The sequence below is a fragment of the Piliocolobus tephrosceles genome, chromosome 8, assembly GCF_002776525.5.
Source record: "Piliocolobus tephrosceles isolate RC106 chromosome 8, ASM277652v3, whole genome shotgun sequence".
NCBI lineage: Eukaryota > Metazoa > Chordata > Mammalia > Primates > Cercopithecidae > Piliocolobus > Piliocolobus tephrosceles.
The window spans coordinates 137,700,506-137,723,525 of record NC_045441.1 but is presented as its reverse complement, the minus strand read 5'-3'; the positions used below and the strand labels follow the sequence as shown (position 1 = coordinate 137,723,525).

Sequence of the window (23,020 nt, the reverse complement as noted above, 5' to 3'; positions counted from 1 at the left end):
GCAGTGGGCTCTGGGCCCCCGCGATGTCTCCCGGTCCCCGCCTGCCTGCACACCGCCTTCCTGAGAGGCGCCGTGTGTTCAGCGAAAGAACAAAGAGACGGCGGCAGCGCTTCCACACGGCCAGTCGCGTCCCTTCAGGCGAGCCCCGCCACCGCCCGCGCGCGCACGCGCCACCAGCGCCCGCCCGCGAGCCCTGAGCGCACTCTGCGTGGGGCTGGCTCGGCGCCTCCGAGCCCGGCGGGCCCTGTGATTGGACGGGCGCCCGCCTAGCGTCCCGCCAATCGGGGCGGTGCTTGATTGGGTTGGGGGGGCCAAATAAAAGCGATGGCGATTGGACTGCCGCGTTTGGCGCTCGGTCCGGTCGCGTCCGACACCCAGTGGGACACAGAAGGCAGTGGAGCCCCGGCGGCGGCGGCGGCGCGCGGGGGCGACGCGCGGGAACAGCGCGAGCCGGCGCGCGGGACGAAGGTAACGCGCCGCTGCGGGCGGCCCGGCCGGTGGGGCTCCAGGAGTGCGAACCGGGCGGCGGCGGCGGCGGCGGCAGGACCTCCCCGCCGCTGCTGTGCCGGTCCCGGGTATCGCCTGAACGGGGCTCACCCGGGCGCCGCGTTTGTAGGCGTGCGGGGGGTGGAGGGTGAGGGGAGACCCCCCTCCCCGGAAGGAGCTGTGAGCTTACTGCTGGCCCGCGGGAGCCTGCGAGTGGGGCAGCGCGGACCCCCGGAGCTGCGGGGCGGGGGGCGTGTGGGGGACACCTTTCCCGGTGCCTGCCCTGGCTGGAGCGCCGGGGCCGGAGTCGCGGCGTTCCGGTGCCCGGTCCAGGGTGGCAGCTCGAGCCTCAAGTCTCCTTTGTGTGGCGCAGCCGCGGCGGGAGCGCCCGGGTGGGACGGGACAGACACAAGTTGGTGGGACCCAGCCGCCGAGTCTGCACTCAGACAAAGGACGGACTGTGTCTCCGGAGGGCTCGGCGCGAGGGGAAGGGGCATGACACCCGGGGCCGCCGGCGGGCGGGAGACGGGCGTCGGGAGGCGCGGGCCGCTGCCGGGGTGGGCAGGGCTCGGCCCCAGCCCCGCGCACGCCCCCATCCCGGGCGCGCTGACCCTGGGCTGGGGCCGCGGCCACGGCGACCGCGGGACGACGTTCGCTGCGGGGAACTCGGAGTAGCTTCGCCTCTGACGTTTCCCCAGAACGCACCCCGAAATCCCCCTGAGCTCCGGCGGTCGCGGGCTGCCCTCGCCGCCTGGTCTGGCTTTATGCTAAGTTTGAGGGAAGAGTCGAGCTATTCTGCTCTCTATTGATTGTGTTTTTGGAGGGCTTCCTGTTGAATTCCCACTTCATTGTGTACATCCCCTTCCACTCCCCCCAGAAATCTGTGCCACAGGGTTACTTTTTGAAAGCGGGAGGAATCGAGAAGCACGATCTTTTGGAAAACTTGGTGAACGCCTAGTGAGTTCCCACTTTCTAAAGAATCGTAATCCTTAAACGTTACAAGCTGTTTTGGCCAACTTGTGTGATACATCTGAGAATGGCGACAGGTGCTAACGAAATCAACTGTCATTCAGCCAGAGATTATTTCCCAAATCCCGACGGGTTGAATGAGGATGAGGTGGTAGAAGTAGGTGATCAAAATAGAATGGCTATGACAAATGTGTGTTTAGATTATATGGTTAGCAGTTTCTTAGTAATTGGTCTCGTTTTCTGTGAACAATAGCTTTGGTGATTCAGAAAAGGCTGGATGCAGAAATGTTTGTTGCCTAAGAAATTTAACGTGTGCTGTCCACAGTTAAACTTCCTTTGTTTATCACACAGTATCTGTAACATTTAAATTCATTTGGAAATAAAAATGTATCTTTGATATTTACTTAAAGGCTTGCTTTTTAGGGTTCAAGGAAGTTATTAGCTTAATTTTGTGGAGTTTTGATGTCATCATAAAACAGCATTTAATAAACCTTTGAAAAACACGAATCTTGTCACGGTTGAATGTAGTCAATACTTTTAGGGGTTTTGGAGTTTATTTTCTATTACTCTTCATAAGCGTTAGCAACTAATTCATATTTAAGAATGCGGATCAAGTGTGTAATCCTAACTTGTTTATTTGTAAATTTTATTTGCAAGAAAACAGAAGTATTTAAGATATATTTTAATTTTCTATTCATGGTCTCTAAAGTTAGGAATAGGTAGGATTCTAGTCATTGATATAAAGCATGTTGTTCTCTCTTTTTGAAAGAGGTGTGTTGGGTTATGTAATATTTAAGGTTTCCCGGAAACAGGAACATTGCATCTTAAATTCTCGTTTTTGTGGAAAGTGAGTATATTCCAAGAAAACAAGTTAGAAAAACATAGGCGTTCTTCTAGTTGCACTGTCCTATGTGATAAAGATCTAATGTGCATCTACTAAATTATGGTTTCGTAAACATGGAGACAAATAAGTGCAGTATAAATTTATTACATATATTTTGGAGTGTTGACACCACTGTACAGGCATTCCAGGTGCTGGTCTAAGTGTTGAGACATTATCACAAAAAAGTAACGTTTATATTAGTTACTAATAATTTTGTATTAAAAAATCCTATTAATAATCTTGTCCATTATGAGATGAGCTAGTTATGCAGATTTTTGGCAGAAATTCGGATATTTTGGATAATTTTTTTTTCTTTTTCTTTTGAGACAGAGCCTTGCTGTCGTCCAGGCTGGAGTGCAATGGCCCTATCTGGGCTCACTACAATCTCTGCCTCCTGGGTTTAAGGAATTCCCCTGCCTCAACCTCCCGAGTAACTGGAACTACAGGCACGCACCACGACACCCGGCTAATTTTTGTATTTTTAGCAGAGGCAGGGTTTCACCATATTGGCCAGGCTGGTCTCGAACTCCTGACCTCAAGTGATTTACCCGCCTCCACCTCCCAAAGTGCTGATTGAGATGTGAGCCACCACGTCCAGCCTAGGATAAAAATTTCTAACTTTGCCCTTGCGTGTTCTGTATTTGATAATTACTGTTGTTTGTACTTGCCATGAGATATTTTGAAAAACATCTCTTTGGGGAATTGGTTTAAAAATTCATCTTAAATTATTTTCTGGTACAACTGAGAATGTATTTAGTCAGTTTAAGTAGCAGTGACTTGAAAAAAAACACATTGTTTATCTAGTGTAGTTAGAAAAAGTTCTGTTACTTTGATACCTAGCTTTGCCTTGCACAGATACATATAAGTGAATATCTTTATGTTGGCCAGTTAAAAATTTCAGGCAAATTTCTCCAAGTCATACTGGAATTTTCCCAGGATATCTTCCTGCTTTTGAGGTAATGTGCTCAAGGATTGTGAATTTATTTCAGTATTACCCTTTACATGAACAGTGATTGAGAAAGTTGATCTGCTTTTTAAAAACCAACAAGGACAAATCCTCCAATATAATGTATTCTGTGGTTAATTAGCAATGATTTATGGATTAGCCTTGAAGTCTTTATATCAGTATAGATGAAAAATTTTCTGTAAATCATGATGGATTCTATATGAGTAGGTGAAATCTTCGGGGGAGAGCATAAGTGAAAAGCAGCAATTCATTAAATTCAGAGAAAGGTTCATGGTCAGATGATACACACTTTACCTTCTGGAGGTCTTCCCTGAATTCCCAGACACTCCTTTGTTCCCACAGGGCTTTGATCATTTTTTATTGTAGCATGACTCAATTTGTATTGTAATCACTTGTTTATGCATCCCTCTCTTCCTTACACTCAAAGTGCCTCCTGGTAGAGGCTCTGTCTTATTTTTTTCTTTGTATACCTAGCACCTATGTTGGTAGTTGCTAGAGAATAGGGGTTTTAAATATAGTTGAATGAATTAAGAAAATATGAAAAATGTAGGAAAATAATTTGACGTAAGGAACTTGCAAAGTGAACAGGATATATTAGTATTCATGTGAGGAACTTTTGAGAGGTGTTTTTCTCCCTCTTTAATAGGGAATGATTACAAAGAAAAATAATTGTCAAGGTGAACAAGCTCCAAGTTTTTCCTAGTTATAATCTGTAGTATTGAAGATTAGATATCTTTTAGATGCAACTTTTACACTCGGGCAACTGGAGAGAACTTGATGAATCATCTGGATATTTAGTAATAGTATCTGCTTAATTTGATTAATGTTGATATTGATTATCCCTTTACAAAAATACAAGGAAGGGAAAGGGCAAGGGCGAGAGAGGGTAGTAGATCTTTTAACTGAAAAGCTGTTTTGTTATAATTCATGAGTTCTTTATTGGAGTAAATTGAGGTAGGTTTTGGAGCTAGAACTGAAGGATGTGACAGTGTAATTGAATCATTTATTGGGATGCTTTTCATCATTCTTTTAAAATGATTTAAATATGGATTAGCAAATTTAGTGATACCTCAAAAGTTACAGCTGGTAATATTTGTAAGATGGTTGCACCATTCCACATCTTGCCACTGTTCCACTACTTGGTATGAAAATATGACAAATTTGTGTTTAGATTATATGGTTAGCAGTTTCTTAATAATTGGTCTTGTTTTCCATTAACAATAATAAGACAGAACAAGATCATAGCCTACTGCATCCTTGAACTCCTGGGCTCTAGAGATCCTCCTGTCTCAGCCTCCTGAGTAACTGGTGCTACCAGTGCACACCATCGTGCTGGCCAATTTAATTTTTTTATTTTTTGTAGAGATGGGATCCTGCTTCATTGCCTACGTTGATCTCAAACTCCTGGCTCCAGGCAATCCTCTGCCTTGGTTTCCTAAAGTATGGGGATGACTTTGTTTTTTGAGACAGACACTTTTTTTTTTGAGACAGAGTCTCGAAAGTGATTCTTATGCCTCAGCCTTCTGAGTAGGTGGGACTACAAGCGTGTGCCACCACACTTGGCTAATTTATTTATTTATTTATTATTTTTTTTGAGATGAAGTCTCACTCTGTCACCCAGGCTGGAGTGCAGTGGCACCGTCTTGGCTCACTGCAACCTCCACCTCCTGGGTTCAAATGATTCTTCTGCCTCAGCCTCCCAAGTAGCTGAGATTACAGACATGCACCACCACGCCTGGCTAGTTTTTGTATTTTTAGTAGAGATGGGATTTCACCATGTTGGCCAGGCTGGTCTCTAACTCCTGACCTCAGGTGATCCACCTGCCCTGGCCTCCCAAAGTACTAGGATTACAGGCGTGAGCCACTATGCCCAGCCTCAGCTAATTTTTATATTTTTAGTAGAAACTGGGTTTCACCATGTTGGTGAGGCTGGTCTGGAACTCCTGACCTCAAGTGATTCACCTGCCTTGTCCTCCCAAAGTGGTGGGATTATAGGCGTGAGCCACCACACCCTGCTGTGTGGTTTTTTTTTTTTTTTTGGATACGAAATCTCACTCTTGTTGCCTAGGGTGGAGTGCAGTGGTACAGTCTCCGCTCGCTGCAACCTCTGCCTCCTGGGTTCAAGCGATTCTCCTGCCTCAGCCTCCTGAGTAGCTGGAATTACAGGCGCGTACCAACACACCCAGCTAAGTTTTGTATTTTTAGTTGAGACAGAGTTTCACCATGTTGGCCAGGCTGGTCTCGAACTGACCTCAGATGATCTACCTGCCTTTGTCTTCCAAAGTGCTGGGGTTACAGGCGTGAGCCACTGTACGCCCGGCCTGGATACTTTTTAAACATTTTTAAATTAAAAAAATTTTTTTTTGGAGATAGGATCTGGTTGTCACCCAGGCTGGAGTGCAGATGCATGATCTCAGCTCACTGCAACTTCTGCCTCCTGGGTTCAAGCGATCCTCCCACCTCAGCCTCCCAAGTAGCTGAGACTACAGGTGCATGCCGCCACGCCTGGCTAATTTTTGTATTTTTTGTAGAGGAAGGGTTTGCCATGTTGCTCAGGCTGGTCTTGAACTCCTGAACTCAAGAGATCCACCTACCTCAGCCTCCCGAAGTGCTGGGATTGTAGGTGCGACCCACTGTACCCAGCTCTTGTTTTTAATTTTTGTAAAAATCACCCTATGTCTATCAACAGGTGAATTAACAAAATGTGGTATATAAACCAAATGAAAACATAAAAGGAGTGAAAGACATAAAAGGAAATTTCAAAATAAAAATAAAAACATTTCAAAATATTTCAGACATAAAAGGAGTGAAATTCTGATACATGGATGGACCTGGAGAGTATTATGCTGAGTGAAATAAGCCAGACACAACCTTTCGTACAAAAATACAAAATTGTATGATCTCATTTATATGAAGTAGTTAGAAAAGGCAACTCTATGGAGACAGAAAGTTGAACAGAGGTTACCAGGGCTGTGAGGGGAGAGGTGAATGGGGAGTTATTATTTAATGAATATGGAGTTTCAGTTTGGAATGATGAAAAAATTCTGGAAATGGATAATAGTGATGGTTGAACACTATTTTGAATATACTTAATGCCAGAGAATTGTACACTTAAAAATGGTTAAAATGGTAAATTTTACACTGTATATATCTGTATCTATATATATATATCTTACCAGAATACAAAATTTAGTAACACACCCCGAAAACCTTTGCAGATGAGGAAATGGAAGGAAACTGTCTACAGGGGAGGAGTTAAGAATTTGCCCAGGATTATCCAGTTGGGAATTTGCAGTCGGGATCCAAACTTAGTTCTGTTTGACTCTATATTATCTACTCCACATATTATCTGTTCTGTGTTATCTGCTCGCTTTCTGGATGATTAACGATATGTCAGCTGCAAGAAGAATGAGTTTATTTGAATCATTCAGAAAGTTACATTTAAAAGCACGTAATTGTAGTTCGATGGAAGGTACCGTGTGAAACCTTAGACAGACTAAAGGTTAACTTTGAGAATTTCTTTCTCAGCTCAAGTAGTAATAGTATGCATTTGAGAGGGGAGGAGAGTAGAGTTCTAAGGGAGTGGTCTTTGGAGACAGTTTCTTGGGTTCCAATCCTTGAGCTGCCAATTTGTGTCTGGGGTGTTATCCTCTTGATGTCTGAGCATCCCTGTCTGTAAATTGGTGAGGATAGTGATAACATCTGATAAGGTGGTTGTGAAGATTAAAGGAATTGATACATGTGAAATCCTTAGAACTGTACCTGGCACAAAGGGATAAATGATTTTTAGTTATTGTGCCAATATTATTTTAAAGAGTTGATGTACTTTCTCATTAATGGAACCAAACACTTCTCAAGTTAAAATTATGTGCTTAGGACTGGTAAGTTACAAAAATGATACCACACGTTTTATCTATTTCAATTCAGAAATGTTTGTTGATTAAATGTGTTCAGTTTAAAGTACTGAAACAATGTAGAAATTTATAAAATGAAAGCGTATTGATCCCTGTTATCTCATTCCCTACCTTTAACAGTTTGCTGTATATTCTTCCCCAAATTTTCAAATGGATTAATTTATGAATATGTATTTTTACATATATTTTATAAAAATGGGACCAAGTTATTTGGTTCTAACATGACTTTTTTTTAAGGTCAATACAGAGATCTATTTTATTAAAAAATAATTGATATTCCTTTAGGGCTCACTATATGCTTGGTCGTTATATAGATACTAAAATATAGAGAGATGGAGAGATTAGGTAACAACTAGTTAGTGGTAGAGGAAGGATTTTAATTTGGGCACGTTAGCTTCAAAGTTCTGATCTCTCAGTCAGGGATCATTTTTTGTAAGGCCTGCAAGCTGAGAACATTGACATTTTAAAGAGTTGTAAAACAGCATCACCCCACTTCCCTGAAGAATATATAAGGGAGACTAGATACCACTTGCCAAGCCTTAAATACTTACCATGTAGCCCTTTGCAGAGAACGTTTGCTGCCCCTTGCTCTAAGCCATCCGACTGTACCTCTTTTGTAAGTGGGATGCATAGTATTCCAGTTTATGAACGTGCATTACGCAGCAAACCAATCCGTTGTGATTGACATTGTTTTCTCTCCTGAAAAGAAGTGAACATCCTTATGTATCTTTGAGCATTTGTGTTACAATTTTTTATAGAGTTGGCTGTTTCAAGATTATGAACATTTCTAGTTTTAATAGGTGTTGTCAAATTATATTAATTTTTAGCTAAAACAACTGTATGAAGTATAATTTACATACAATAAAACACACATTTGAAGGGTATGATTTGAGGAGTTTTGGCACATGTATGCACCTGCACCGCTGCCTCGATCAAGATCTGTAACGGTTGCCATCGTCTCAGAGTCCTTTCATGCTGCTTTACAGTCATTCCCTCAACTTTTTTTTTTTCCCTGCCGCCTGAAATGAAGTCTCGCTCTGGAGTGCAGTGTCATGGTCTCGGCTCACTGCAACCTCTGCCTCCTGGGTTCAAGCAATTCTCCTGCCTCAGTCTCCTGAGTAGCTGGGATTACAGGCGCCTGCCACCACACCCAGCTAATTTTTGTAGTTTTAGGCGAGATCTCGACTCACTGCAACCTTGACCTCCTGGGCTCAGTCGAACCTCTTACCTCAGCCTCCCAAGTAGCTAGAACCACAGGCATGTGCCACCATGCCCAGCTAACATTATTATTAATATTGTTTTGTAGAGATGGGGTCTTCCTGTGTCGCCCAGGATGGTCTCCAACTCCTGGGCTCAAATGATTCTGCCTTGGCCTCCCAAAGTGTTGAGATTACAGGCATGAGCCATGGCAGCCGTCTTGTAGTAAACTCTCTGAATTAATAATCCATTGTACGCATATACTACAGTTTTTAAATTCATTTACCCATGGATGGACACATAGGACTGTTGTCAGCTATTGATAAAGCTGCTATGACCATTTGTATGTCTTTCCTGGGCATGTTTTAGTGGTAAATATTGATTTTACTTTGTAAGAAACTGTTAAAACTCTTTTTCCAAAATAGTTGTGCCATTTTACATTGAAAGTTACAGTTGTAACTGTGCAGGAGTTACAGTTTCTTCACATTTTCATTGACACTTCCTGTTGCCAGTCTTAAATTTTGGCCATCAAATGATTATTAAGTATCTCATTGTGGGTTTGTGTTTCTCAGATCGGTGATGTCGGAACATCTTTTCATATGCTTATTGGCCATTTGCATACTTTTTTTGGTTCAAACCTTTTGCCCTTTAAAAAATTGGCTTGTCTGGTTGAGTGGTAAGAGGTCTTTGTATATTCTGGGTACATAGTCACATTATCTGTCAGATTGTGTTGCAAATATTTTATTCATTTTTGTTTGATTTTGTGTATTTTTAATATAAAGATCGTTAAAACTTTAATATGGGAAGCATAATCAGATAAATTATGTGAAACAAATTTTCCTTAATTCACGAGTCATTTAGTGTAACAAAATGTTATATGCGTTTGCAGAAACATGTAAACTAAAAGGATGTTATTCATATACTGTTAGGTGTATGCCATGATAATTTTTTTTGAATTAAACTAGATAGTTTTGAAAATGATTGTATTTAGCAATTCTCTTCATTTTGCATAATTCAAACCTTTTTATTTCTTAGTGAGTTAAATCTTAAACTTTTTCTTCAAAGGATAAATGAGAATATTAAAAGTAAAAAGTGACCTTGATCTTAGAATGTGGTGTGTAGAAATGATGATTGCCAAACTTAGTCTGCCTACTTTGACAATCGAGTAAATTTTTTTTTTTTTTTTTTTTGAGATGGGGTCTTGCTCTGTCACCCAGGCTGGAGTGTGGTGGCGCGATCTCGGCTCACTGCAAGCTCTGCTTCCCAGGTTCACGCCATTCTCCTGCCTCAGCCTCTTGTACATTTTTTTATTATAGAAAAGGAAAGCTTTTCAGAGTATATATACTTGGTTTCTGTACACTATTTTATTTTTGTAAAGTACCAGTTCTTTTGCTCAACACCTAAATTGCCCCCACATTAAATTTTTAGTTTTTCTTCAATATACAAGTAATACATAACTTTTCCTTTTCCTGTTTAACAAAGAAAAAAAATACATAAACTAAGCTGTCGGACCTCCATTGGGTGTTATTTACCACCACTGTAGATGATTGTGGCATTGCCCACCTCAGCCTTCTCATGGCTGTGGATTCAAGTTAAGAAATTCCTGAAGGTAGCATTCTAGGTAGTCTGTAGAACAGCCCAAACTCTCTGAATTAGTGTTATCTCTGATAGTTTTCTTTTTTTTTTCTTTGAGACGGGGTTTTGCTCTGTCACCCGACCTGGATTGCAGTGGCACAATCTTGGCTCACTGCAACCTCCACCTGGGCTGAAACAATCCTCCCACCTCAGTCTACCGAGTAGCTGGGACCACAGTCACATGCCACCATGCCCAGCTAATTTTTTATATTTTTGTTAGAGGCAGAGTTTCTCACCGTGTTGCCCAAGTTGGTCTCAGACTCCTGAGCTCAAGCGATTCTCCCATCTTGGCCTCCCAGGGTGCTGGGATTACAGGCCTCTGTGCCTGGCTCTGGTAGTTTTCTTACACTTTTCTCCTGTTGATCTCACTGTTTTCTTACTGGTCTACAGGACATTTCACGTGGAGATTCTGTACCTGTCCTGTTTCTGGAGTATCTTCTGTGTTTTAGCATCTCAAGATGCTGTTTAGCTTGTGGCTTGATACCACCCCTCTCCCATCCCAACCAAATTAAGCAGCTATTTCCTGCTTAGAAGTACTATAACATGTGTATTAATCTTTTATCTTTTTCTCTCTCCTTCTTCCCTTCATTTTAAGCTCATTTTTATTTATCTGTAGGGCAGAGCTTAGAAAAAGGTTTTTGTACATTGTAAGTACTAATAAAATATTTGTGAAGTTGATTTGGGACTTGGGAGACCTCTCTTCTGTAAGCAACTCAATAAATAATTATTTAAGTACCATCCTCACCCAGTGTACTATGTTAGCGGCTGTTATGATATTGATTACTATAAAATTTTAATGTATATCCTTGGTAGACTGTTGATCAAAGTCAGAAAGCTTGAGAAACTCTGAGGGAAAAAACAAACAAAAATGAAGAGCATGAAATGATTCTGCAAATTGATCTTATGATGATGTTTCTTTCTTTTTTTTTTTTTGAGACAGAGTCTCGTTCTTGTCACCCAGGCTGGAGTGGAGTGGCACAATCTCAGCTCGTTGCAGCCTCTGTCTCCCAGATTCCAGCGATTCTCCTGCCTTCGCCTCCCAGGTAGCTGGGATTACAGGCACACACCACTACGCCTGGCCAATTTTTGTATTTTTAGTAGAGATGGGGTTTCACCATGTTGACCAGGCTGGTCTCGAACTGACCTCAGGTGATCCTCCCGCCTTGGCCTTGCAAAGTGCTAGGATTACAGGTGTGAGCCACCATGCCCGGCCTCTTTTTTTCTTTTTCTTTTTTTTTTGTACACAGGGTTTCACTCTGTTGCCCAGGCTGGAGTGTAGTGGCGTGATCATAGCTCACTGCATCCTCAGTCTCCTGGGTTCAAGGGATCCTCCCAAGTAGTTAGGACTATAGACATGAGACACGCTGTCTGGCTGATTTTTTTATTTTTTATTTTTTATGGAGATGGGGTCTTATATGTTGCCCAGGGTGTCCTGCCACCTTTTCCTCCCAAAACTGTGGGATTATAGGCTTGAATCAGATCCCAGTGATCTTTATCCCTCAGCTGCATTTATATGGGCTAAATTCATACATAGTATATCAAGATGTCTCCAGGAAGTGTAAAAAAAAAAAGGTATCAAAAAGACAATGCGTCATGACTGCTTTATCTATTTTAGTGCCTTAGTTTTTGATACTAAAGACTAGACTGGAGAAGTGCTTTAAGCAAATCACAAAAATCTAAGAAAATAGACAGTTAATTGTTTTTAAACAGTGGAAGAATTTCAATCATAATTAAAGCAGCTTTTGTATTTTTGATGTCATAGCCTATAGTGAAATTTCATATGTTCTATTTGTAGATATATGAGTTCCTACCATATATTTGCACATAATAGAACTAATTACTGTTTGTTGAGAACCTGCCCTGTACCTAATATACATGTAGTTTCTAAATGAAAACTTTTTACTTTTTTTAAAAGATTGTAAAAAGCACGTATTAAATTTATCATGTTTACCATTTAAACGTGTAAAGTTCAGTAGTGTGAAATACATTCACATTGTTGCACAACAGATCTCCAGAACTTTTTCATCTTGCAGAACTAAAGTTCTGTACCCATTGAGCACTAATTCCCACTTCCCCCGCCCCCAAATTCTTGGCAGCCACCTTTCTACTTTCTGTTTCTATGATTTTTGACTATTTTAGATACATGCATGGGATTAAACAGTATTTACTCCTTTGTGATTAGCTTATTTTGCTTAGCATAATGTCATTGAGGTTCGTCCATGTTGTAGCATGTGACAGAATTTTTTTCTTTTCTTTAAAGGCTATATACTATTTCGTTGTATGTATAGACCACATTTTAAAATCCATTTATCGTTGGTGGACATTTGGGTTGCTTGGTGATTTGATGATTCACTATTCACGGTTAGCCAAGAGTAATATGCAGTAAATGTTGGTATACAGATACCTCTTTGAGATCTTGCTTTGAATTCTTTTGGATATACGGTTGCCCATTGAACAACACAGGTTTGAACTATGTGGATCCATCTATGAGTGGATTTTTTTCAACCAGCCATAGATAGAAAATATACTATTTGGCTGGGTGTGGTGGCTGATACCTGTAATCCTAGCACTTGGAAGGCCAGGGTGGGAGGATCATTTGAGGCCAGGAGTTTGAGACCAGCCTGGACAACGTAGTGAGACCTCGTCTCTACAAAAAATACAAAAATTAGCTAGGTGTGGTGGCATGCGCCTGTAGTTTCAGCTACTCAGCAGGCTGAGGCAGGAGGATTGCTTGAGCCCGGGAGGTTGAGGCTGCAGTGAGCTGTTATTCATGCCATTGCACTCCAGCCAGGGCAACAGAACAAGACCCTGCTCAAAAAAAAAAAAAAAGAAAATACACTTTTTGTGGAATGTGAAACTTGTGTATAGGGTGGGTGGGCTTTTTGTATATGCAGGTTTCATAGGTCAGATTTTGGAGTTTGAGTATGAGTGAATTTGGATGTATACGGGTGGTCCTGGAATCAGTCTTCTTGTTCTTCTTCTTTTTTTTTTTTTTATTATTCGTCTTTTATTTTTTGGAACCAGTCTTCTGCATATGCTGTGGGACGACTGTATATCCAGAATTACGATTGCTGGATCATATGATAGTTCTATTTTAATTTTTTGAGTAACCTCAGTACTGTTTTCCATAATGGCTGCACAGTTTTTACAGTTCCACACACAGTGCACAAAGGTTTTGATGTCTCTGCATTCTTGCCAACACTTGTTATTTTCTGTTTTTTGGTAGTGGCCAACATAATGGGTGTGAGGTGCTATCTCATTGTGGTTTTGATTTGCATTAACAATGTTGAGTATCCTTCATGTTTATTGACCCCAAATATTTTACTTTTGAATTTATTGAAAATCATGCATTTTAATTATGTAAAACTTAATACCATGCATCATTTGTTAAATAGGAAAAGTAGAATTTGTCCTTATGAATATTATAAAAGATTCTAATAAGGTGAACGTTTTTTTTTCTCTTTTGAGACAGGGTCTTGCTTTGTCACCCAGGCTGGAATGCAGTGGCTCAATCTTGGCTTACTGCAGCCTCTGCCTCCTGGGTTCAAGTGATTCTCCTGCCTCAGCCTCCCGAGTAGCTGGTATTACAGGTATGCACCACCACACCTGGCTAATTTTTGCATTTTTAGTAGAGACAGGATTTCACTATGTTGGCCAGGCTGATAATAAGATGAACTTTATACTTTTTTTTGAGACAGAGTCCCACTCTGTCACCTAGATGCAGTGGCATAATGATGGCTTGCTGCAGTCTTGACCTCCTGGGCTCAAGTGATCCTCTCACATCAGCCTCTCAAGTATCTGGGATTACAGGTATGCACCACCACCCCCAGCTAATTTTTGTGTTTTTTGTAGAGATGGGGTTTTGTCATGTTGCCTGGGCTGGTCTAGAACTCCTGGGCTCAAGTGACCTCCCACCTTGGAGTCCCCAAGTGCTGGGATTACAGGCATGAGCCACTGCATCTGGCCAGAATTTTATACTTTTTAAACAGTATGCTGATCTACCATTAGATAGGAAAAAACTATGCAGTCCTTATTCATGAAATTCTGATCTAAAATGTGTTATATTAAAATTATTTAATAATGCAAGCAAAATTGGCAAATTTATTTGTAAACCCCGTATTGGGCTACTTTGAAAATTATTTACGGATCAGAAAAGGTTGGGAAATAATTTTCTTTTTTTTTTTTTTGAGACAGAGTCTGGCTCTGTCGCCCAGGCAGGAATGCAGTGGCCGGATCTCAGCTCACTGCAAGCTTCGCCTCCCGGATTTACGCCATTCTCCTGCCTCAGCCTTCCGGGTAGCTGGGACTACAGGCGCCCACCACCTCGCCCGGCTAGTTTTTTGTATTTTTTAGTAGAGACGGGGTTTCACCATGTTAGCCAGGATGGTCTTGATCTCCTGACCTCGTGATCCGCCCGTCTCGGCCTCCCAAAGTGCTGGGATTACAGGCTTGAGCCACCGCGCCCGGCGGGAAATAATTTTCTAGAGTAATTGAGCAGGCCCTGTAAATGGCAGAAATGTTGCTTGAACTGGCATAGAGGAAGAAAGTGTTGAATTGCCCCACTTAATTCCTTAAGCAATTTTGCCTCTTTGGAGAATATTTGCCTGAAATAGAGAGCTCAAGTTATGCTATAAAGATTCTTTTTGAAGAATAGAGACAGGGTCTCACGTTGCCCAGGCTGGTCGCAAACTCCTGGGTTCAAGTGACCCTTTCACCTTGGCCTCCCAGAGTGCAGGGATTACGGGCATGAACCATCATGCCAGACCAAGAAGATATTTTTGAAGGGCTACATCCCACCAATAGCTTGATGGTGTACAAAGAGTGGTAGACTTTGGGTGAGGCTCTGCCATTACAATAGTTGTATTTCCTTGGCAAGTAGCTATTGTGGATCTCTTCCTTGTGGTAAGATGAATGAGATGAACAAATAATGAACAACTTGTGTTTATTGATTATCTACCATTGTATGTGCCTGCAGAGAGGATGTCTTCATTTTGCAGATGACATAATTAGTAAATAACTTGCCTAGGTTCCCTCAGCTAGTGGGGCCTTAAAAAATAGGCTTTTATGGCCAAGTGCATTGGCTCACGCCAGTAATCCCAGCACTTTGAGCAGCTGAGGTGGGAGGATTGCTTGAGCCCAGGAGTTCAAGACCAGCCTGGACAACAAAGTGAGGCCCCATTTCTATAAAAAACTAGCCGCATGTGGTGGCATGTGCCTATAGTCCCAGCTACATGGGAGGGTGAGGGTCACTTGAGCCTAGAAGGTAGAGGCTGCAGTGAGCCATGTTTGCACCACTGCACTCCAGCCTGTGTGACAGAGTGAGACTGTGTCTCCAAAAAAAAAAATTGGCTACTGCTGCCTGTAGGGTTCTTTTTAGTGCAAATGCTGGGATTCTAAGCACTTGGTTTCTGTTATCCGGGTAAAACTATTTCTCTGGAGAGTTTGATTACCATCACAGGTGGTGGTATGATTCTCCCTAGCTGGCATTTAATCCAGTGGTTATATACATCTCTCCGAAATTCTTTATCAAGTTAGTCAATTCATAAAACATCTAATGCTGATTATAAGCCTATTACCTTTTTTGTGTCTCTGCGTCATGGGCATAATAGCACCTAAAAGCTTTTGCTATAATGGACTATGATGTATCTGAATAAATTACCTTTATAAACAATCAAATCTAAATTGGCAAGGTCAAATTTACCCACTTTTTCTTATAGAATGTACCCTTGTAGTTAAAGAAATAATTCTTTTTTTACCATATGTCTGGTATGATTTGTTATTCACAAATAGCATGTAACTGGCCAGCTGTACTATACACATTTTCTAGAAAAGAAAATTTCTTCAAATTTCTTATTGGGTGCCAATAAGAAATGGGTCAGGAGTTGACCCAAATTTCTTATTGGGTGCCATAGAAATGGGTCTTTTACCCATTCGGGCTATTCAAATAAAGAGTGATATATTCTCTTATTCTCTACAAAGAGACATTCTGTACTAATTGAAATACCAACTTTTAAATCTAGACACCAAAGAAAAAGTCATGTTTTTCTACCCTAGAGTCTGTAGAGTCTTAATGTCAGCCACTCATCCTGGCCCTCTCATTTTCTTCTTTTCCAGTGATATAGTTTGGCTCTGTGGCCCCACCCAAATCACGTGTCAAATTGTAATCCCCAAAGTTGGAGGAGGGGTCTGGTGGGAAGTGATTGAATCACGGGGGCAGACTTTTCCCTTGCTGAAGCCTGTGTTCTTGTGACAGTGAGTTCTCGTGATAGTGAGTTCTCGTGACAGTGAGTTCTCGTGAGATCTGATTGTTAAAAAGTATGTAGCACCTCCCCGTTCGCTCTCTCTTCCTCCAGCACCAGCCATGTATAATGTACTGGTTTCCCCTTTGCTTTCCACTGTGATAAGTTTCCTGAGGCCTCCCCAGCCATGCTTCCTGTACAGCCTGCTGAACTGTAAGCAAATTAAACCTCTTTTCTTTATAAATTACCCACCCTCAGCTCTTTATAGCAATGTGAGAATGTACTAATACATAACACATACCAGAGAAGTGGGGCATTGCAATAAAGATACCTGAAAATGTGGATGCAGCTTTTGGACTGGGTAATGGGCAGAGGTTGGAACAGTTTGGAGGGCTCAGAATAAGACAGGAAGATAAGGGAATATTTGGAATTTCCTAGAGACTTGTTGAATGGTTTTGACCAAAATGCTGATAGTGACATGGACAGAGATGGCCAGGCAGATGAAGTCTCAGATGAAGATGAGGAACTTATTGGGGAACTGGAGTAAAGGTCACTCCCGCTATGTGTTAGCATAGATACAGGCAGCATTGTGCTTCTGCTCTAGGGATCTGTTGAACTTTAAACTTGACATGTTTAGGGTATCTGGTGGAAGAAATTTCTGAAAGCAGCAATGTGTTCAAGATGTGGCCTGGCTGCTTCTTAAAAGCCTGTGCTCATTTGCATAAGCAAATAAATGACCTGAAACTGGAACTTATATTTAAAAGGGAAGTAGAACATAAAAGTTTAGAAAATTTGCAGCCTGCCATGTGGTAGAAAATAATCTCATTTTCTGGGGAGAAATTCAAACTGGTTGCAGAAATTTACATAAGTAAAGAGGATGATACATGGGGTAAAATTCTTTTTCCTCCCCTAAAAGCCTTGGTATTAATCTGAAATAGCAGGAAGGTAACTGTAGGAATTATGTGATGAGTTTCCCTGTGCTTGGTCATTTCTTTGTATCATTTCCATAGGTCAGTGGAGACTCAGAAAACCAGTTTCTCTGGGCTTTTGATAAGTGATGTTATAGTAATCAGTAGATGGTAACTTTTGGTAAAACAAATTGTATTCATCTGTTTTGTGCTGGTATAACAGAATGCCTGAGACTGGGTAATTTTAAAAATTATTTATTTATTTATTTATTTTTGAGATGGAGTTTCGCTCTTTTTGCCCAGGCTGGACTGCAATGGTGTGATCTCAGCCCACTGCAACCTCTGCCTCCTGGGTTCAAGTGATTCTCCTGCATCAGCCTCCTGAGTAGCTGGGATTACGGGTGCCCACCACCATGCCTAGCCAATTTTGTATTTTTGGTAGAGACAGGGTTTCACCATGTTGGCCAGGCTGGTCTTGAGCTCCTGCCCTCAGGTTATGTGCGTGCCTTGGCTTCCCAAAGTGCTGGGATTACAGGCGTGAGCCACCGCACCTGGCCAAGACTGGGTAATTTATAAAGAATAAAAATTGGCCAGGTGCGGTGGCTCACGTCTGTAATCCCAGTACTTTGGGAGGCTGAGGCGGGTGGATCGCTTGAGGTTAGGAGTTCGAGACCAGCCTGGTCAACATGGTGAAACCCCGTCTCTACCAAAAAATACAAAAATTATCCGGGTGTGTTGATGTGCACCTGTGGTCTCAGCTACTTTGGAGGCTGAGGTGGGAGAATCACTTGAACCCAGGAGGTGGAGGTTGCAGTGAGACAAAATCACGCCACTGCCCTCTAGCCCAGGCAACAGAGTGAGACCCTGTCTCACAAAAGGAAAAAAAGCAAAAAAAAAAAAAAAAAAAAAAAAAAATATATATATATATATATATATATATATATATTTCTTGGAGTTTTGGGGGCTGGGAAGTTTAAGATCAAGGTGCCTGCATCTCATGAAGGCCTTACTGTGTTCTCATATAGCGGAAGATGGAAGGGCAAGCTGGGAACAACTCCCTCGGTCAGACTCTGGTATAAGGGCATTCACAAGGAAGGAACCTTCACAGTCTAATCGCCTCTGAAAGGCCCTACCTCTTAATACTGTTACATTGGCAACACCTGAGTTTTTGAGGGACACCTTCAGACCATAGCACAAATACTGACAAATCTCATCAGTTTTTAAGTAAATAGTACTTGAAGTGTTTGAAATTTTGTAGTACCCCAGCATTGTGTTTATATTTGTGATAAATTTTAAGTATAGGAAAATCATGGAAAGACTTACTGCTCATAACTGCCCTACCTCGTTTACTTCTATCTTTCCCTAAACTACTACTGTTCTTAGCTAGATCATGAACTTTGGGGCAACATGAGCCAGAGGAGTTTCTGAGGCTGAGTTTCATAATCCATTTTATGATTCTGTCTTCAGAATATAGAAGAAATTGCATCTTATTTGGGGATTAGGATGTAAAGTTAATGTACAAGGCAAAATAGCATGTAGGCAAAGTTACCCATGCAGAGTTTGTGGGAAGATGCCTTACCGCAAACCAGTACCTTCTTTTTGGGTTCAAGACCAGTCCATTTTTCCTCTAGAATGAGAACAGATCATTGCTCTTCTATTGAGCACAGAGTTAGGGGCAGTCCTATCAGAATCACTCCTGAGTGGCTAAATACCCTCAGTCTGAGAGACTTGGCCAGCAGGTTATGGGAACAGCAGATTTGTGTCGCCTCTCTCTTGCTCACTTAGGCGTACGCTTACTGTCTGGAATGGTGGGTTGAACCCTTGTATTTACCTAAATTGAGCTTTCTCTGAAATTTTTGCTCAATGTATGTTAGATTTGTGTAAGTTAAATTAAATGTTGGTTTATGCATGGTGTAAGATTTAAAATAGACTTCTTAGCAAAAAGAACACCTAGTATCAGATTGACTTACCCTTTCATTTTGTTTGCTTGTATTCAGTGGAGTGTTGAAATAACAGGTATCTCATGTCTCATCTTTGAATTATAATGAATTTCATATCATAGCTTTAGTTTCTGGTCCTTTTTTTTTTTTTTTTCAGACAAGTTCTGTCACCCAGGCTGGAGAGCAGTGGTGTGATCTCGGCTTACTGCATCCTCCGCCTCCCAGGTTCAAGCGATTCTCGTGCCTCAGACTCCCAAATAGCTGGGATTACAGGCCCCTGCCACCATGCCCAGCTAATTTTTGTATTTTTAGTAATTTTTGTATTTTTTGTATTTTTAGTAGAGACAGGGTTTCACCATGTTGGTCAGGCTGATCTCCAATTCCTGACCTCAAGTGATTCGCCCGCCTTGGCCTCTCAAAGTGCTAGGATTATAGGCGTGAGCCACTTCGCCCTGGCCTCTGGTACATACTTTTTTCTGTTTTCCCTCCAACAGTGTTTCAGTAAACTGAGTACATACTCAATGAAATGAGAAGATTTAACTTATAAAATCGATTTAGTATAGTTTTCAAGAAAAACTTAAACATTCTTTTTTCTTTTTCTTTTTTTTTTTGAGACAGTCTCACTGTGATTGCCCAGGCTGGAGTACAGTGGCATGATCTTGGCTCACTGCAACCTTGGCCTCCTGGGCTCAGGTGATTGAGTCTCCCACCTCAGCTTCCAGAGTATCTGGGACTATAGGCGTATGCCATCACGCCTGGCTAATTGTTTTGTATTTTTAGTAGAGACAGGGTTTCACCATATTGCCCAGGCTGGTCTCAAACTCCTGGACTCAGGCAATCTGCCTGCCTTAGCCTCCCGAAGTGCTGGGATTACAGGTGTGAGCCATGGCCCCTAGCTGAAAACTTTTAACCTTCAGATGTCAGTTCAGTAGTGAGTCTGTTTTATCTGTTGTTCAAGCAAACTCTTTAAAGCACTTAAAGTAGTTCAGTTCTTCAGTTGGTTGAAATTTATATGGCCGTTTCTTTTCTAAGCGGTGCTTTCAGATAAACACCATTGGTCTATGGACTTCAGTTTGAAATCATTAGTTTACTCTCTTGCTGGAAGGAGGAAAGTGATCTTACTGTTGTGGAAAATATGTTACTGCAGAATCTACTCGCTTTTGCTCCAACAGTCAAGTTAATGTTTTCTATCATTCAGCTAAGATTACTAAATTAGTATAACTTTCCTTTGCCTCTTAACTTTTTAGCACTACAGAAACCAGGACTACAAATATGTTCTTTACTTTTTTCTGTTATTTTCCCCTATCATGAGACTTCTTGAACGCAAATGCTGTTCATTATGCTTTCTCATCTGTAGTTGCATGTACGTGTAATCCACTGTAGTGAAGACACTGAAACGTGTTGTATTTTCCACATTTCGATAGATCTCTCACAGGATTTCACACTTTCAGAATGCTCAGTAAATTATTATTGACTGCTTGATAATACCTCTTTGTTCCTGCCTTTCCCCAAGTCCTTCAACAGAAGTTTCTTCTAGCACTTTGCAGGATAGTTGAGTGGAATATTTGGGCCCCTCACAGTAATGAGCTTGTGTATTTTTGTCATTCTCTTTTTTTGAAAAAACAATAGAGTCATTTAAGGAAGCAAAAAGGTCCCTGGATCAATATTTTTATTTTATCTTTTATGGTGATAGGGTGAGGTGTGAGTATTGAGGGAGCTGGTTGGTAGGATAGGGTTGTCTTAAGGTTGCAGGAGGGTCAGAAGGGTGACTGTAACTACTGATGATATCTTACAGTGGTGAAGGAGAAGATAAGTGAAAACAGAAGCAATTTAAACAAATTTTAGTAGGTATTAGTCTCTTAATTTGGCACTGACATATGACAGATTTTAATTTAGATTCTGTAGTTTGACAGGTATAATAAAGTACCCTTCCTTAAATATTTTTCACATATACTCTTGTTTGCCTTTTTCTAGTTGCAAGAGTGGTGATTTCTAGGTTTCATTATGAATTTTAGAAATATATAATTTGAATGTATTGACTGTTTTAGGTTCTCTATGAGGCAAGAAAAGGCAGGGTATTATGACTTCTGTTTCATATGATGTCTGGATATATTTAAGGGAGCTGTTCTCAAAGTGTGGCCCGGGATCTATGGCATCAAAACTATTTTTTCTTTTTTCTTTTTTTTTGAGACAGGGTCTCGCTCTGTCACCCAGGCTGGACCGCAGTGGCGACATCTTGGCCCACTGCAACTTCTGCCTCCCAGGTTCAAGTGATTCTTGTGTCTCAACCTCCCGGAAACTATTTTCATAATAATACTGAGTTGTTACTTGCTTAAAAAAAAAACAACCTGTGTTGGACATTTGTACCCATGGTGCAAAAGCAATGAGTAAAAACTGTTGGCACCTTAGAACTTGCAGTTAAAAAAGCCAGTTTTGCTTAAGAATGTCTTTGATGAAGTACTAAAAATGATTAATTTCATTAAATCTTTTTTTTTTTTTTGAGATGGAGTCTCGCTCTGTCGCCCAGGCTAGAGTGCAGTGGCGCGATCTCCGCTCACTGCAGGCTCCGCAGCCTCCCGGGTTCATGCCATTCTCCTGCCTCAGCCTCCCGAGAAGCTGGGACTACAGGCGCCCGCCACCACGCCCGGCTAATTTTTTTTTGTATTTTTAGTAGAGACGGGGTTTCACCGTGTTTGCCAGGATGGTCTCAATCTTCTGACCTCATGATCCGCCCGCCTTGGCCTCCCAAAGTGCTGGGATTACAGGCGTGAGCCACTGTGCCCGGCCAATTTTGTTAAATCTTGATCCTTGCACGCATGCGCTTGTAACATTCTGTGCAACAAGATGGGAATGTGTGTAAAGTGCTTCTGCTGCATGTTGAGGTATGTTGGATTTTGAGCAAAAACACTTATGTGATTAAGTTGTGAGCTCCACTAGCCACTTTTTTCATGGAAATTTCATTTTTACTTAAAAGAGGGTCTGACAAACCATGATTATTCAGACTTAGGTATTTGGCAGACATTTTTTTAAATCAATGAAGTGAGACTGTCACTTCACGGAAAACAACTGACCATATTTGTTGGCAGAGAGAACATTTGGGCTTTCAAGCAAAAATTAAAATTTTTGAAAAACTTTTGTCTGTTACTGTGAGCATGACAGCTTCCCAGTACTTAAAGACTTTCTGATGAGATTAATGGGTTTAACAAACATGATTTTTTGAAATATGCCAACTTCTGGAAAATCTGCATAACTCAGTGGACCAGTACTTTTTAGATGAGGAATTATGATTTATAACATCGTGCACGGGTTTAAAGATTCATTTAAAGTGAATAGACTAATGAATGTTAATGTGGTAGAGTAGGAAAAGTTCACTGATACAATTTCGGATTCCATATTGCATCTAATCTTGTAAGAAATTACCACTGCTAACTGAAGTATGGTGGTTATTTTGAGGAAAAGTACCTGTGAGATTGAATTGTGAACTGAACTAGCCACTTTTTTAATAGAACTGTTTTGGTGTAGTATCAAAGCACGAGATCCACAATGACCTCAGAAGGCTATTAAAACTCTCCTTTTTCTTAGCTAAGTGTGTTTAAGATTGGATTTTCTTCATATACTTGAACCAGAACAACACATTGGAACAGATTGAATGCAGAAACAGTTATGATAATCTGTCTCCTATTAGACAGATATTAAAGAAATTGGCAAAAATGTAAAACACAACTTACTAATTAATTTTTTTTTTTTTTTTTTTTTTAAATAAAAGAAGGCTATGTTGCTTAGGCTGGTCTGAAACTCCTGGGCTCAAGTGATCCTCCTGCCTCAGCCCCCCCAAAGTGCTAGGATTACAGGCATAAGCAACCATGCTTGCCCTTACTCACT

The 23,020-nt window shown here is 41.3% G+C and overlaps 1 protein-coding gene across 6 annotated transcripts in view; it reads left to right on the top strand.

Annotated features, from left to right (window-relative positions):
* Positions 1 to 290: 290 nt before the first annotated feature.
* The window catches only part of EZH2 (enhancer of zeste 2 polycomb repressive complex 2 subunit), a 74,929-nt gene continuing 52,199 nt past the window's right edge, over positions 291 to 23,020 (top strand). For 5 of the 6 annotated variants that reach the window (XM_023225406.2, XM_023225405.1, XM_023225404.1 and 2 more), the window contains exon 1: positions 305 to 468. Coding sequence is in view for 1 of the 6 variants with exons in the window: in XM_023225411.1 (XP_023081179.1) it covers positions 325 to 468 (144 nt within the window). In the remaining 5 variants the exon portion in view is untranslated. Of the gene's footprint in view, positions 469 to 23,020 lie in introns of all 6 variants that reach the window. The other variant, XM_023225411.1, reaches the window with a different exon arrangement.